This window comes from Crocodylus siamensis, chromosome 8 (assembly GCF_052110815.1).
Source record: "Crocodylus siamensis isolate JL-2025a chromosome 8, ASM5211081v1, whole genome shotgun sequence".
NCBI classification, from domain to species: Eukaryota; Metazoa; Chordata; order Crocodylia; family Crocodylidae; genus Crocodylus; species Crocodylus siamensis.
Window position 1 is genome coordinate 51,366,445 of NC_143402.1, and position 17,961 is coordinate 51,384,405.

Below are 17,961 nucleotides of genomic sequence, written 5' to 3' on the forward strand. Positions count from 1 at the left end.
ACCCACCCTTTATCCACCAACCCCAATAATTAGAACCCTCACCTGAAGTAGAAAATCCACCTCAAAAACCCTCTTCTGCCTGAGGGAACTTGACCCCAGAAGACTGCCTTATGCACTAAGCTATAGAGTACCTGGAACACGGCTCTGAATCCCTTGAAACTGGTCGACATGCAAATAAGGCATAACCTGGAGAGAAGAGGTATGGGTTCTAGCTCTCTACCAATTAAGACTTTGTTAAACACCAATTAGAGCAAGGACTTCCAGGTCCTACAGGAACATCCCAGAAGAGACTACTCTGACATCCCAGACCTCCTGAAAGCAGAAACATGGCCCTACTCCTAGGAGGGACAAGTGACACAGGGAAAAAAGATTCACAGCAACAAACGTTTAGGTGTAAAAAGGTTTATTTTTAAAAATACAGCTTTTGATGACAGCAGCACGAGCATTTACAAATGCTTACCTGGAAGAGCTTCCACTCACTTCCAGTTTAAATCACCAGAAGTACCAAGATTTGTGACAATGAGTAACATTTTTGCCAAAGCACCACAGGCTGGGACAGCCTAGATTGCAGAGATAATGATAACAGTTCTGCTGGCTGTCTCAGCCTGCATGGGGAAGGATACTGTGTATGTTGCCATTCCAGGGTGTGCCCTCCTAGAGGCACAAGTTCCCTATGGCAGGTGGTGTTGGCATAATTCACGCTGGTTCTTGGTTTGAGCATTAATGCACAGATCAACTCTTTGGAAACATTCACGAGCGAAACATGCTATTTATGACACAGCAACTCAGCCCAAGGGTAGCAAGAGGTAACAGTACACAAATTTGATAGTAAACCAAAAGGAGAGGGTTAATAAAATACAGGGATTAACTTGGCCCCTTCCCCCTGCCCAGATTTATAGAAAATTAAAATGCCCTTTCCCTTTAAAAGCATGTTAATTACAAAATGATTCTGTACAATGTGGGCACATGGCAGTTACTGTATGGCTGCCATTTTAGCTTTAATCTAGTTTTACTTTAACTTTGAAAAAGTCAACTACCTAGTGTAGTAGAGAAAATAACTTTGAAAAGTAAGTAACATTTAGGCTCCTAGGTATTCAGCAAAGTCCCATAAAACTCTTTTTCTGTTTTAAAACACATTTCTAACATATAAATATATAAAATACTGATTTTTTTATTTCAATAATGCTAGAAGCCTATTTAATATGCATATCAAATTCTATGGCTGTTCTTAGTAGTTGGAACACATACAGAATGAAAGATTTTTAGAGAAACAAGACACATAAATTATCAAAACTTTGTTTTAGTTGGTAGCTGTGCTTAAAAATATCAAAGACTCAACCAGTGGCATAGACTTTGTCCATAGAACATATTAGACTGTCCTTAAGTACCAGGATTTGCTCATTAACAATAGACAACTGAACAAAATGGTACAGCACTTGAGGTTTAATTCACATTTCTTCCACATACTTTCTTCTAGGTTTGTCCTAAAATTGGTCATATGATATTCCAGAAAAAGTATCTCAGTTATGCATGATAACCATTAAAACTGGAATTACAGTAACATCCTAGTTCGCCTGATGCACAAATTTTAAGATTATTTTCAATGTTGAATTCCAGTCAAGCTGAAAGTTCAAGTCATTTTCAGCCCATCAAAGCCACAAAATTTCCATCTTTTTTCCAGGCTAGCCCCAACACCACTCAGCTCTTGCTTGAAAGTATGTTGGAGTCGAGTCATGAGAACTTCCACTTCAGTAGTAGAAATCTGTGGGGGAAACAATTTTCAGTGAAAGTTAAGTGGCTTCTGCATTGAAAATTACTGTTCACTAGTTACATTATTGCACTTTTCTATATGCAGACCCCAGGCTCAAAAGCCAGTGTCTGAAATATCTAAGCTTTCCCTACAGTTATGGAATCTTCATGTGGGAAAAACTCTTACCTAATGCCCATCATATATATATATTACATTATCCTTTGAAACATCTGATCCTGATCACTGTCAGAAACAGGGTACTAGATAAGATGGACCATTTCTCAAGAAAAGCTGCAACTCGCAATGGTCAATTGCTCCCAAGTATGGAGTAATAAAGACCCCCACCCTACCATAAGGTGACACAACCACTTTCACAGGCTAGGCCCAAAAGATGGAACAGAATTCCCTTAACTGCCTGCATCTGCCCAGAATGCCTACCTTAGTGTCCAACCGCTGTAAATAGGAACAGATGTACTCTATGCTCGCTCCAAATGGGTGAACATGAAGAAATGTTGAAATTATACCTAAAGAAATAATATTATAAATACAATTCTTCTGAATCAACAGCCATCTGGGAACAACAGCATTGTGATGGCCTACAGAACTTTGTAGCATGAAGGCCCAATAGGTGCAAAACCAATATAAAAAGGAACAAAACATTTCTTTGGGCAGAAAACAGTTACATCTCGTGTCTATACTCATGCTCCAGGGTGGAGGGGGGCACTCTAATCAGAGTGTTTCTGACAGCTGTTCTAATTAAAGCTCCCACAGCATCATGTGTATTGAGTGTCCCATGCTTCAAAATGGCAGTAGGGGTGCTTTAACTAAAGCTTGTTCGATAAGCTTTTAGTTAAAGTGCCTCTGCCGCCATTTTGAAATGCAGGGATTCTGAATACACGTGACAGAGGCTGCTGGAGTGAGCCGATTAGCATGTTCCAGCAGACTCAATTAACAGTCTGCTCCAATGCATGCTAATTAGTGCTCATTGGAGCAGAGGCCTGTCATGTGTATGGGTGCCCTTTGTACTTTACTGAGAAACATCAAAAAAAGAGCCTGGGAAGTTCTTGCAATGTGCTCTACAGTATGCCATGTAACAGTTGAGCAATATTGAGAAGTATGGCCTTCTTGGAGGCAAAGAGACAAAGAGGAATGGGTGAGAAACAGAGATGACGGAGGAAATAGCAAGCATACAACACTTCAGAATTTGCCCTACTCTTGTCACAGAGCAGGGTCCTAGAGGCAGCCATGATCTCCCCTAGAGGCCCCTACCATGCCAAGTTCGTCTCAGAGCACCCTCATTCTCACCCGCTACGTCTTGATCTTTTGTATATAAGGGAGGCTGCCTTTCATCCCCTTGGACACGGTGCTCTGTTGTATCCTGGCCCCTGTTCTGTACTGTGTGACTCAGTGCACCACGGCCTTATGGGCTATGTGTGGCTCCAACCACCCCTGTACCACGCCCCAAGCCTCGCTGATGTCCTGGACGTTGTTCAGTTTGTCTGGCTCTCTGCGCCCTCTCTGGCCCCCTTTGCCTCAGCGGCACTTCTCACACTGCCCCCTTTGCCTCGGTGGCACTTCTCACACTGCCCCCTGCTCTGGGGTTACTGCAGCCTTGGGGCTCAGGTGGCCATAGTCATGCCTGGCACCAACTCTCCTCCTCGGGGTCTCAACCCCCCACTGGGCTCAGGCAGCCTCAGCCTTACCGGGCCTCCAATTCTCTGCTCCCCTTCTTGGGGCTGGGGTCAGTGCACGCCCAAATGCTGCACTCTCTCTGGCACCAGGGTCTCCACGCTACCGTGGAGCCCCTATGAGGCCTCCTCCAACCCCTAATAGCCTCACCTGGTCCTTCAGTTGTAAACCATAAACAGAAAGCTCAAGCCCCTAGGCTGCAACATAAATTCAAGCTGCTCAGCTATCACATTAGCCCCGCCACATCACGGGTGCTCTATCCTTCCCCCAGTCTCAGAGCTGTACCTGCAGTCTAGCCTCTCCTCTTTGTTCAGCCCAGCAGAGCTCCTTCCCCTATGGCTGCTGGCAGGGAACTGCCTGCCTGGCCCCAGCCTGGGTTTAAATGGGAGCCAGGCCCAGCCTCTTCTGGTCAGCTGACTCACCAGTTTCCCTGGCAACCCACAGCTGTGCCTCTTTATTACTACTCTGGCTGCCCTGGTAACTAGCAGCTGGGCTCCCCACTCACTGCTAGGGCTCTCTCCCTAGCTGTTTCTGCTCTAAGGAGCAGGGCACCTGCATGCTCTGCAACATCTTCCAGTTAGGTAACTGTGCTTTGAGAACAAGAGATAATGTCAGGTTTTCCATACAGAAGCTCAACAAGATGGTGGGCAGGCTACTAGTGATCCTAGACCTGTTTATGGTGGTTCTTTTCTGCTCCAATCCAACTGATGTGCAGAGAACAGCTGAGCAATGTTTCACTGAAAGTCTGGTATTACAAACCTGTCTTGTTGGAATTTGGCTCCAGGCCACAAAACCAGGGTAAGATTTCAGGTAGGAAAAGGGTAAGGAGGGAGCTCTGGGGAAAAATGGTGGCTTTGATCTGTCCTCTACTCCTGGGTGAGACCCTTGAATGGTTTGAAATGACTATGGTCCTGTGACTGTGAAAGTCAGATACTTCTAGCTGTAATGATGGAATTTATCTTCCAAATCTGGTATAAAAAGTCTTCAATGAAAAACTGCAATTTCTCTCAGAATTTAGCAGTAACATTCTGTCATGCATGTAGTAGAAATTTAAAAACCTCTCCAATGTTAAAAACTTTCCAGACATACTCTGTTGTGCATCTTACCAACTAATAAAGCTTCTCGTTCAGATTTGACAGGGCTACTGCTCAGGGTACTCTCGAGTGGGCACTCCTTCTCCTGACTAGAAGCACAGATCCTAGAAGTACTGCTTTCCTGCAGAAACAATGAAGTCCATTTCACACATTTACAGTTAACGGCTGTGGTGGTGCAGGCACTAAGATGCACAGTTGACAGCCCTGTCATTATAAGTTTGAAGGCTGTAGCAGAAGCACTCACAGTGCAGCCCTGTCAGATTCCAACAAATCTGTGAATTCTACTAAACACCTCGTCACATGGCCACATTCACAACACTATAGCAGGCACTCTAACTAAATACCAGCTTAGCTTTTACCTTAAGGGCACTTACATATTTGTAGGGTTTTTTCTTCTTATGTATGCTACCAAAGAAATTGTATTATGTTACAAAATGCTTGCCATAGTACACATTATTCACATTACTATTAGAAGTTCTATTTTTGAATGTTTTGACTGTATACAAATTTAATTGTACAATATTTATTCAGCATTTTGCTGTTTATTTTAAGCTAATAAATTATTTTGCTTAAAAATAAAATGTTAGGTGGCAACCACAAGACTATCGTTAATTAAATATTCTGGTTTATTTCTCATTGTATTAAACATCATTATCTGTTTTTTAATCCTTTTTTCTCTTTTGGTTAGTGTATCTTAGGATTCATTTTGTACACAACATTTTTTTTTCATAACTTTGTTTTTAAATAGTCATTTATATATTTAGGAAGTTTCAACACATTTACAAATTATTGACATACAAATATTGAAGCAAAATAGTAATGACTACAACAGAGAAGTTATTTGGGGCTTTGAAAAGCATTATGCAGAAATCAAAATCTCTAACAGTGTTGCCATTCTACAAAGCAAACCTATTTAACAACATCTAGGACAAGCAGCTTCCAGTGAGGAAATCAAATAAAACTACTGACTCCATTCAGATTAATCCTAATCAGGTATGCCCAGGAAATATTAATATTAAAAAAGAAGAGGGGATAGTCTGCTGTTTGTATGCAGGTTAAAGTATTTTGCCCTGCACTAATATACAGCACTGTAAGACTGTGTATCCCTGGATAGCAGTTGTGGGAATTCCCACTTTGATGGACTGCAGTGGATAATAAAGGAAAATCCACAGGGGACCATCTGTTCCTAGAACAAGTAAAAACTCTTTTTCCAAACCAGGACTGCAAAAGCTCGCTCTAAGCCTTGACAGCCAACTGTTCTGAAGGAGGACCTCCAAACTAAAACAGGGACAAAAAAGATCAAGATATCTGCTATCTTCTCTCTCTCATGAAGGCATAAGAAATGGAAATGACAGACAGGGCAAAAAATAAATAAAAACAATAATGTGACATTAGCTGGTGAGGGAGAGGGAGGGGAGGAAGGGAGAAAGGAAGGAGGATCTGGGAAACTATAGACTGGTCAAGCCTCACGTCAGTCCCTAGAAAAATCATGAAGCAGGTCCTCAAGGAAGCATTTCTAAGCACTTCAAAGAAAAGAAGGTGATCAGGAACAGTCAGCATGGATTCACCAAAGGGAAGTCATGCCTGAACAATCTGACTGCCTTCTATATGAGATGATTGGCTCTGTGGATGCAGGAAGAGCAGTGGACATGATATACCTTGAGTTAGCAAGGCTTTTGATACCATCCTCCACAACATTCTTGCAAGAAAGCTAAGGAAGTATGGGTTGTATGAATAGATTGTTAGGTGGATAGCAAACTGGCTGGCTCATTGGCCTCAAAAGGTAATAATCAATGGCTCAATGTCTCGTTGGCAGATGGTATCAAGTAGAGTGCCCAGGGCTCAGGTCCTGGGGCCAGTTTTGTTCAATATCTTCATCAACAACCTGGAAGATGGGATGGAGTGCAAACCTCAGCCACTTTGCAGATGACACCAAGCTACGGTGGGGGGTAGCAGGTGGGGGGGCAGGGAAGAAGGTGTTGTAGATATGCTGGAGGGTAAGGCTAGAATTCAGAAAGACCTAGACAAACTGCAGGATTGGGCCAAAAGAAATCTCATGAGGTTCAGCAAGGACAAATGCAACGTCCTGCACCTAGGATGGAAGAATCCCATGCACCACTACAGGACTGGGACCAACTGGATGGAGCTAGACTGTTCTCAGTGGTGGCAGATGACAGAATATAGAGCAACGGTCTCAAGTTGCAGCAGGGGAAGTTTAGGTTTAATATTAGGAAAACTTCTCATGAGGAGGGTAGTAAAGCAGTGGAACATTACCCAGAGAGGATTTATAGATTTAATAGATTTATAGATATTAAGGGCTGGAAAGGATGTCGCAAGACCATCAGGTCCAGCCCCCTGCCCAAAGAGCAGGAAGTCAGCTGGGGTCAGATCACCCCAGCAAGAAGAGCATCCAAATATTTCTTAAAGGTATCCAGAGTAGGTGCTTGCACCACTTCTGGGGGAAGTGTATTCCAGACTCTGGAGACTCGGATGGTAAAAAAGTTTTTCCTGATGTTCAGTCTAAAATGGTCTTCCAGCAGTTTGTGACTGCTAGACCTTGTCTTCCCTTAAGGTGCCCTGGTGAACAGACATTCTACCAGTTCCTGATGCACACTCCTAATATACTTACAGGCTGCCACCAAGTCACCCCTGAGCCTTCGCTTCTCCAGAATGAGTCCCATGCCTCTCAGCCTCGCCTCATAAGGCCTGCTCTCTTGACCTCTAATCATGCATGTAGCTCTCCTCTGGACTCTCTCAAGCTTCTCCACATCCTTTCTAAAGCATGGAGTCCAGAATAGGATGCAGTACTCCAGTTGTGGCCTCTCCAAGGCCGAGTAAAGCAGGAGGATGCCTTCTTGGATCTTGTTTGAGATGCGTCAATAGATGCAAGTCAAAGTTTTATTTGCTTTGCCAGCTGTGGCATTGCATTTGTGGCTCGTGTTCATATTGTGGTCAATCATAACTCTCAAGTCTCTTTTGGTCATGGTGCAAGTGTAGCACTGGCAAGCCTATAAGTGTAATGTGAGTTTTTTCTCCTGAGGCGGAGCACCTTGCATTTCTCTGTGTTGAATGTTATCAGGTGTTGATCCACCCACCTTGCAGGCCTGTCCAGATCAGCCTGAATTGCCAGCCTATCCGCTAACGTGAACGCACATCCCCATAATTTGGTGTCATCTGCAAACTTAGCCAGTCCGCTTCTGACACCTGAATCCAGATCATTTATGAATATATTAAAGAGTACTGGTCCGAGTACTGAGCCCTGGGGGACGCCACTGGTCACCATGCGCCATGCTGACTTGGTTCCACTGATTATCACTCTCTGGGTCTGACCATGGAGCCATTTCCCCAGCCCTCAGACAGTAAGGTTGTTGAGGCCACAATTCCCCAATTTTACCATGAGAACATCATGGGAGACCAAGTCAAAGACTTTTCTAAAACCCACATATATGACATCAACCTCTTCTTTGTCCAAGTAATGCATCACCTGGTCATAGAAGGAAATGAGGTTGATCAGGCAAGACCTACCCGCAACAAAGCCATGTTGGCCATCTCTCAGAACGGTTCCTTCCATTAATCTGTTGCTGATGGTTTCTTTGATGATTTTTTCCAAGTTCTTAACAGGGATTGAGGTCAAACTGACTGGCCTGTAGTTCCCTGGGTCTTCCTTTCTTGAAAATAGGCACCACATTGGCCCTCTTCCAATCTTCAGGAACCTCTCCCAAGCACCACAGGTTTTCAAATATCCTTGCCACTGGTCATGCTATGATGTCAGCCAACTCTTTTAGCACTCTTGGTTGTACTCCATCTGGGCCAGCTGACTTGTGGATGTCCACCTCTCAAGCTCTTTCTTCACAAGATCTTCACCAATTATAGGAATATGATAACCCTTGCCCTGGTAGTCCTGCATGCTGTCAGGCATTGTGATCAACTTGGGCTGGTGGAAAACTGATGCAAAGTAATCACTGAGATTAGCGTTTTCCTGGCTGTAGCCAGTTTGAGTTCAGTTTCAGCCTTGGCATTTCTGGGCCACTCCCTACAGGTGCAGGCCAGTGCTGCATAATCCTCCTTAGTGGTAGTTCCCGACTTCCATCCTTTATAAGCTTCCCTTTTCAGATTCAGGAGGTCTATGAGTTCCCTACTGAGCCAAGGGTCTCCCAGCCCTTTTGCTACCTTTCCTATGGGCTGGAATGGACTTCCCTTGTGCTTTTAGGATCACATCTTTAAGGAGTGACCACTCATCGTGGACTCCCCTCCCTGTCAGATCATGGTCTCTTAGGGTCTCAACAACCAACCTCCTGAGCTTGTGAAAGTCAGCTTTCCTAAAGTTGAGGGTTTCTGCATTGCTGACTGATTTGCCAGCTTTGTGATGGACAGAGAAAGTGATCAACTCTTTATCACTGTCACCAAGCTTCCTTTTGAACCTCAGGTCACTGACTAGATCATCCCCTTTGGCCAGTCCCAGATCCAGCTTCACCTTACCTCTTATCAGCCCATAGAGTTCTTGAGTCAAATAGAGCTCAGCACTACAAGCAAGGAAGCTTTGTGATTGATTAGATTTGGCTGAATACTCTTCCCATGAGATATCAGGGTGGTTGAGCTCACCAAAACTTGAAGAGAGGTGGGGACACCAAACGTGCCTGCCTGATGTGGTTAGGGTGTGGTAAATGGGAGGCTGGAGCCCCATAAGATTGGGCTACAGCTACTGGAATTACCTTTGGTCCATTTTCTTCAGTTCCCAAGATATTATATGATAACACCAAGTCATGGGAGGAAAGAGCACTCTGAGTGAATTGGACTTTGGTGCTTCCAGAAAAATTAACAGCAGCATAGGCCTGCCATATCCTGGACAAGCAGGGTTTTAGCCTCTGAAAGGGAGCGAGCAGACACTATTCATAGTTTCATAGTTTCTAGGGTTGGAAGGGACCTGAGCAGATCATCCAGTCCGACCCCCTGCCATGGCAGGAAAGAATAATGGAGTCAAACAACCCCAGCAAGATGTTCATCTAACCTCCTCTTAAAACACCCCCAGCGTAGGAGCCTGCACCACTTCTCTTGCAAGTTGGTTCCAGACCCTAGCCGCCCTGACCGTGAAGTAGTGCCTCCTGATATCTAACCTAAACCTACCCTCTGCCAGCTTGTGACCGTTATTCCTGGTCACTCCTAGCAGTGCTCAGGGGAACAGTGACTCCCCCAATGCCTGCTGATCCCCCCTGACTAGTTTATAACAGGCCACAAGATCCCCCCTCAGCCTTCTCTTTTGGAGGATGAACAGGTTCAGGTCCCATAGCCTCTCCTCATAGGGCCTGCCCTGTTGTCCCCTGATCATACGAGTGGCCCTCCTCTGGACCCTCTCCATGCTGTCGACATCCCTCTTGAAGTGTGGCGCCCAGAACTGGACGCAGTACTCCAACTGCGGCCTGACCAGTGCCGCATAGAGGGGGAGGATCACCTCTTTGGACCTTCTCGAGATGCATCTGTGGATGCATGACAAGGTGCGGTTGGCCTTCCTAACTGCCTCCCCACACTGCCGGCCCATGTTCATCTTGGAGTCAATGATGACCCCAAGATCCTTTTCCGCCTCCGTGCTGACAAGAGGGGAGTTCCCTAACCTGTAGGTATGGTGCCCGTTGTTCCTCCCGAGGTGCATCACCTTGCACTTGTCTGTGTTGAAACCCATCCTATTCTCGTCCGCCCACCCTTGTAACCTGTCTAGGTCTGATTGTAGCCTGTTGCATCCTTCCAGTGTGCCCACATCCCCCCACATCTTAGTGTCATCAGCAAATTTGAACAGGGTGCTTTTAACCCCCTCGTCCAAATCACTGATCAAGATGTTGAACAGTGCGGGCCCGAGGACCAAGCACTGCGGAACCCCACTGCCCACGTCCTTCCAGGTTGAGAAGGACCCATCCACTATCACCCTCTGGGTGTGGCCCTCCAGCCAGTTGACGACCCATTTGACTGTGTGGTTAGAGTGGTTTTATCTTTTATTTAAATTTTTCTTACTCTATAAATCTAATTATAGAAGCAGAATAAGATCTTCAGAACAAATGGTCACCTGCAGTAAATTCCGGCCCCCACCCCCGTCTCCCCTTCAAATACTGCTGTGATATCCCCAGGTCCTCTTTTTTAAAGATGGGACAGAAAAATCTAAAACAAAACTGTAGCTTGTGGCATTTAAGGACAAGTTCTTGATGCTCCCAAGTTTCATAATTAAAGCTTTCTGCTGACAAAGATGAAGCATCAAGATCAAATTTACAGTTCTGATATGAGGCTTAGATGCAGGGAAAAGTGCTCTTGGGACTCCTTTCACCTTTTCCAGAAGGCTCACATTTCACAGTTCTGCCAGGAAAGCTTTTATGAACCAGACTGAGTTTCCTTCTTCGGTGTTTTTGGCAAGCCATTAATTCTAATTTTGTTTCTCCCTGCTGCTTTTTCTATTTTATCTAATTTAAGCTCCATCTCCGCCTCACTCTCAGCTTCACCAGGGTCAAAGAAGCAGAAGCAGTTCTAACTCTCTCACTTGTCTTTCCTAGGCCAGTTTCTAGCACAGTGGTTCATTTCTAGGACTGTGGTTCAAGCTTCCAGGTCAGTAACATATTGCTAATTTTCTCCTTCACTGAAAGCATATGGGAGTCAGAACAGTTCTTAGGGTCTCAAATTAAAAACATCAAATTTCCAATGTCTGCATTGATGATCACTTAATTTTTTTTCAGCCTCAGCATCTTGTCTGTTCTGGCTGCTCTGTTGATGCATGAAGTCAGAGAGCCCCTCCTGCCACCCTGAAATGCTCTTTTTAATGGCTGTGTTTCAGTTTTGTAAATTATTTTGGTTGTTTTGGAAAACACATCTTCTGCAGTTATCTTCTTTCTTCAGGAATTTATTTAAGGCAGAGATGGAGACAGATTGCTGTGTTTATAGAGGCAGGGAATCAGAGAGTGAAGGAACAACCTTAATAGCTCAAGTTTTAAGCAGTTGTTGTAGTCCAACACCTTATACATTCATTTTTATAGTGGTCCATAATCTTTCAAAACCTTACACTTTAGGCTGTAGCTTTCCATGCTAAGTCTCTATGTGAAGATGATTTTTTTGTAATTAATAAGCCTTTAGCCATTACTGAGTGTGAAAATCTGAAAACACAAATCTTTCCATTGTTAAAAACTGTTCTATTCATCTTGTGGGAGGAATCACTCCATTGAGTAAGCTCTAACACATAAGGTATGCCAGGTAGCTAGTCCAGGCTGGATAATTTGTGCTTTTCCTATCTGAAAAAAGTTTGCTTTAAAATAGAAAAATTAATAGAGTAAAAACTACATAAGAGAAGTAGAATTTCTGTCCTTTTTTCTAGACACAATACTGTTGCTAAGAAATTGTAAATTGTGAATTATTAAAATCAACTTGATTTTTTTCATGCTTAAGTTTCAGATGGCTACTATAAATACCAGAATGAGGCTTCCATGATAGTATCAGTAATTTGTGAATCTGATAAGAAGTAGAAGCCTTGGTTGAGAACTGAGAATTCAGTCCTTAAGTATTTCCTCTCCAGTCCCCTCCCACTCACAGACCCAACTTCCTTTGTGTGATGTTATAGACAAGAAATGCAAAAAGGATTATCTTATCCTCTGCATTAGCCAGGCCACAAATTTGCCTTTCAGAACAATCTGCATAAATCTCCAGCTGTCTGTAATTAAAGAAGTTGGCTTCTCATTGATATGGAAATCTCAATACTTCTAAAGCTCACATATTAGATACTCTATAAAAGGCGTGCCCATGTCATCTTTCTCTTGAGGAATCAGTGGTTATCAAGCAACATATGTTTCGGGGGTACTAGCATGAAAAATAATCCTCTGAGTGTGAGGCCTCTGGCAGAGGTTACATTTAAGACATAATTATCCAGTTGGTCATGTCTTATATATATACAATCACTCAATTTCTGGTGTGATAAAGCAGGGAATAAACCACAAAGTTATTACACAAAAGAAGTGTAATAACTTTATGCCTGGTTTTCATCACACTGGAAATTGAACATGTGGCCAGTCACAAGGGGTTGGATGTACTTCCATGGCTGGAAGCCCAGTCAGCTAATCAGGGGTCCCAGCCATGCTAGGTCATTGGACCCAAGGGCACCATGCACTCTCACAGCTGGGAGCCTCGTTTAGACGACCGGCACTCCCAGCCAGAGAATACGTGAGCTCAGCTTATCAGGCCTCCCAGCAGTGGGAAGGCATAGGCGCCAAGGGCTCCCATGCACTCCCACAGCTGGGAGCCACAGTCAGGGGCTGGGCACCCAGGTTGCTGGTGTAAGGGAAGCCCAGGATCATGATCTCAGGATCCGTTTGCACCAGCAATATAACACTGTAAGGAAATGATCCCTGATCCCACAATCATGCCTCCTGACATGCACACGTAACATGGTAGGAGGCATAATTATTCAGATTGCAGTTCAGATCCCATTGTGTCTTTAACTGAATGTCTGCCAAGTGTCTGAGGGTGCATCATCTCACGCAGGGCAACCAGTTTCTTGCACCACAAAGCTGAAGATATTTACTTTCCTTCCAACCTGAGGTTTTTCTGATGTTTAATGCAATGACCTTTTGTTTACTAGTGTAGATGCGTCAGGCTAATATACTCAATAATAAATGAAGCTCCAGACAGTAGATCAGTTAGCTGCAACTTCCCCCAGCACTGTGACCTGAAAATAAGAGAAAGAAATATTTTGACTTACAATTCCTTGATTATCAGCTGTGTTTCTCTCCTTGTCTTCTTTGTTTGCCATCTCTTGCTATATACAGTTAAAGAAAAGGAAAAGGTTACAATACTTGGCACTGTATTCTCTTTTATCTCTGCAAATGAAGTTCTTGAATTCTTACTGGGATTCAAATACTTTAATAACCAGAAAGGCAACTACTTGGAATGTGACCTTTCCTTTAATTCTTGACACTGGCCAACATGAGGTTCGGGCTGGGGTTGTCATGCAAGCTAGTACGGACTAGGTATGCAGCATCATCTATTAACTGGCAACTGGCTCTCCTGACTTCAGAGAACAATGTTCTTATGAAACATCTCTAGCAAAGGTACAAAAAACTGGGGGAACAAAGTTATAGAGGGGGCATGGACAGCAGGGTGCATTTCACAATGCCAACAGACTGTCCATCTATTTACCAATAAACAATTTCCGGGGGGGTCCAAACAGTCTGGCTGTAACACCCATGAACAACTAGCATTTCCAGGACCTGTGGTTTTCCTTGGACCCAGAATGGACAAACAGATGTGACTAGGAAGTGCAGTCAATAGATAGAGAACATTCTTAAACCATAGTAGAATTTGTGACAGTATGAACGATCTCAGATGCTTCTGTACTTACAGTCCAAGTTGCAGAAATGAGGCTGAAAGCCTCAGGGCTTTGGAGTCCTGTGTAAAGCAAAGTCCCAAAACCCAGGCTGAAGAGTCTTTGAATCTAACTCATTAACTGAGTAGCGGATGCGAGGACATTCGTCATGGCACTTACAAAAGCAGAACTGATCCAGATGGGGACTTTCTGGGTACGTTTGGACTCTGCTGGCTACCCCACAACAGATGGCATTCCAACTCTCTAGTGGCCTTAGTGTAGAATGTCACAGAAAGAAAACCTTTTCACTTAGCAGAGGAGGATGGTCAAAGTCGAAGATGCTCCCAAGTCTACAGGCCCATAGGCCTGGCTAAGGCATACCAGTTTCTACTGCCAATGGCAGAAAAGGGGGTGATGTACCCAAAATCCCATCTAGCCACTTTTGACTTTTCAGGGATCCATTTACAGCTGCGTGTGTGTGGGGAAGGGATGGAAATCTTTTAGTACAAAGCTCGAACACAATTTGAACTCATATATTTGGGACTAAAATGAAACATCTTAACTACTGTGCTATGGCAGGAAATCACAGACATGGTACTAACCCTTTGTTTTGTGGAGCCCTAGGATTCTAGTAAAAAGAGGACAGAAAAGATCCTCCTTGGACTCTGAGAGAAAGCCACCACAACTTTTGCCTTCTCTTTCCTCTCCTTCCACCCCTTGATTTCTCGCCTCCATTTGACATTACCACCCAAGCTCTTAAAATCCTGTCCTCTTTGGGTATTCATGATTTCACCTCTTCATGGTTCTCTAATGTGACAACCAGAAACTGCACCCCCTTTGCTCCTTCAGGGCTCTGTACTTGGCCATTTCCCTTTCGCCATCTAAACTCTCTTAACAGGAGATCTTGCCTGCAAACATGGTTTCAGCAATCATGCTGGTAACTCACCAGTCTACCTGGGGCCTGTCTTGTCACTTCCAAATGAATAACATAACTGTCAGATATCTCCTCATGGATGTGTAGCTATCACTCAGCTGTAAAGGAGCCAGAGGCCAGTACCTATGCAAAAATAACCTGCCTAACATCTGACTACCCACTTTTTACCAAGTATTCTCATGACTTTCCCTCCCACCTTCCTGTCTCTCATCCTTTCTACAGCCACTTTCATTCCCCACCTGTCTCTCACCTACAGACCACCTCAATTTACATTTTAACTAACAGGCTGTCTTGCATACTACTGGCCTCTGGGTGCTTTACCACGCCATTCAGGAAGAGCAGAGACCATCTGCAGATGTTTCCTCAGCCTGACAAAAGGTGTTTGTGCCCAAAAGCTTGCTAAGGATTTTTCCAACTATTTGATTTGATCTAATAAAAGATATCAGTTACCCAAAGAACCTTGTCTGCCTATGTCCTTAGACCAACACGGCTACAACCTACACCCCTAATTTAAATCAATGCATTACAAAAGCTCATCACTTGTCAAATTGTGGAGCTGTCTATTCCACTTTGATCTAATGGGCTAGTATGGTATTTTTAATCCAGGGATTTACATGGAAAATAGATAAAACAATACAAAATTATCAGCTCTGAGCCAGATTTTCTGTAGGAATTTAGAGTATAACTCTCCCTGAATTTCAGTGGGATTTGGACAACCAATGCTTTATGCCCCTTTGTACATCCCAGCCTACTATTTTCATATTTCAGCAGAAATTATATGAATTTTCCATTGGTGTCATATTTAGGTAATCACTGAATAGACCCTCCCATATTCACAAGTTGTACATCTCTAAACTGAGAAACTTCTAAGCTCCTGGCCTTTCAACCATTTCACAGTTTTACAGATTCCTGAAACAATGATCACAGAATGCAGCATCTTTCCTGTATCTTTAATTTAGGTGACACATTGCAGAATTGTTTATTTGACATGTATGTCAAAATAAAGGTGAAATAATATAAGGAAACACTACATGTTTCTCTAACATCTCCACTTTATCGAGCCTCTGTGGTCACAAAAACCTACGAACAGAAATGCCATATGTATTTAAGCCATCACCAAAAAAAAAACTAGCAAAAAATTTACTAACCAAACTGAATAAAATCTGCCACAGCAAAAGCTTTCATTCTAAAGAAATATTTGTTTCCCTGCACTGCACATGAAATAAGCACAAATATATTGGAACAACATTGTCATAAACATAAAATCTATCACAGTCTTTAGAGGTAACAGATCAGAATATAACTTTAAATACAAATCAAAGTTTTACTGTGGATAATGTAGAACCCTTCTTTCCCTCTTTAAAATTTATGCATTATGTATTTCAAATTCATGCATATAAACCCAACATGTCAGTTAAAATTATATTTCTAAAATGTGAGAGCCAGGCTGACAATTTACTTTAAAGTCCTGGGAAGCTTGCTTCACTTTTGTTTGGGGGAAACAGCGTTAACTTTGCTGCTAATACAAATCTTATGGCTGGGCAGGCCCAGTACCCTGCTTCATTAATAACATTTCCTGTTCTTTCTGAGATGCAAGTGACATTGGAATTGGAAAAAGATAGGGGACAAAAAATAAATAGAAGCTTGGAAGGATTTTTTTTTCCTGTTAAATCAAGTCCACAACATGTCTCTATATACAGATATCCAAAAAACACTATATAATTTCCTTTCTAGGGAATCTTCCGCCATCTGTGAATTTTAGAAGTTGCTCTCTGAACTCTACTGTGAAGCCTAAAAGAAGCTTGAACTAATGAGATTCATCCCATATGTTTTGTATGGATTTTTGGACATAGGTATGGGATTTCTCTTCCAGAAGTCACAGTCAGCAGCCAGTTTGGAAGAACACAGTTTCAGGATGCTGTACTAAATACATTACATGGTACCTTCTATCTTGGTCAAACAGACTCAGCCCTTCTCCTGCACAAGAGTTCTGAATGGCAATACTTTATTACACTTTTCCTTGATACTTACAACAAAGCATGTCGGTGATATCTGGTCAACTGACAGAAACCCTGGCTTTAATAGCAAGCTTTCGGGCACAAACATCCTTCAGGCATTGGAGAAAAGATTGTAAAAGTTCTCCTGGGTAGAAATGAAAGTTTATATTTCACAGGATTTCACAGAGCAGTCAAGAGATGGAACACTCTTCTGGGCAGGCTCTTCTTAGCTAGTTGGTCTAATACAAGATATGACCTCTACTACAAGTCCTGATTGCTTTCCCTCTAGACCAATATGGCTACAACCTGGATACTTGACTTGAACAGGAATTCTGTGGACTAAGTAGGCAAATTTTGGCCCCTTGTTTACATCATACTGTCCCTGATGGAGAGCCATTAGGAATGGAAAAAGTATTTAGCTTCCTTTCAAAAGTAATAGTATCCATATTTACTGCTCTAGGTTTCAAAAAAGATTTTATAGATAAGTGTGCGTTTTGCAGATGATCCTGTAAAATGTGCTCTAAGAGTTGCATTCACTTTTCCTGTGGAAAGCAGTGATACATAACATACAAAAAAATAAAATAAACTTCAAAATAAAACACCACAAGAGATGAAAGTTTGAACAGAACTTCTTGCGTTTACCATGGTGTGTATCTGGCTCCAAAGTAGTTGCAAAATCCACACTGCTAAGTGGGCTCAACTTTACAAGCCCACTGGTCTTCAGACAAGGACCACATCTGCCATCACACCAAGCCTGTCCATCTCCTGCACCTGTACCTTGTGCTGCATTTACTGTGAGCCAAGAAGTCCAAGGGATCTAAGCCAAAACAAACTTGTAGGCATGAGAGCCAAAATTCCAATTGTTCTGTAGGTGCGTAGGTGGGATTTTGGCATAATGTACAGACATACCTGTTCCCTGAGGGTTTCTAATAATTTTTCCATTTGTAGTTTGTCTTCTTTCACTTCTTCTAGCTCGGTTTCTTTCTTTTTATATTCATCTTGCACTTTTAGAAGATGCTAGAAAAGAGATGGTACATTTATACCACAGCCTCATTTTTATACATCATTATTTTAAAAAACATGGCATGAACAAATTCTTAGACTATGTCACATGGGTCATATTCAGAAATTTTTAGAAGTTTATGTCTATAAAAGTATTAAATGGTCCTATA

The 17,961-nt window shown here is 42.9% G+C and overlaps 1 protein-coding gene across 15 annotated transcripts in view; it reads right to left on the reverse strand.

Moving 5' to 3' along the window:
• Nucleotides 1-386: 386 nt before the first annotated feature.
• The window catches only part of ENOX2 (ecto-NOX disulfide-thiol exchanger 2), a 188,882-nt gene continuing 171,307 nt past the window's right edge, over nucleotides 387-17,961 (reverse strand). For 14 of the 15 annotated variants that reach the window (XM_090061313.1, XM_090061322.1, XM_090061317.1 and 11 more), the window contains 5 exons: nucleotides 17,699-17,806; nucleotides 13,256-13,312; nucleotides 4,546-4,654; nucleotides 2,189-2,274; nucleotides 387-1,762 (listed from right to left, as the gene is read on the reverse strand). In XM_090061313.1, the coding sequence (XP_089917439.1) occupies nucleotides 1,631-1,762; nucleotides 2,189-2,274; nucleotides 4,546-4,654; nucleotides 13,256-13,312; nucleotides 17,699-17,806 (492 nt within the window). In that variant the 3' untranslated portion in view covers nucleotides 387-1,630. Of the gene's footprint in view, nucleotides 1,763-2,188; nucleotides 2,275-4,545; nucleotides 4,655-13,255; nucleotides 13,313-16,823; nucleotides 16,935-17,698; nucleotides 17,807-17,961 lie in introns of those variants that run through there. The other variant, XR_016443987.1, reaches the window with a different exon arrangement.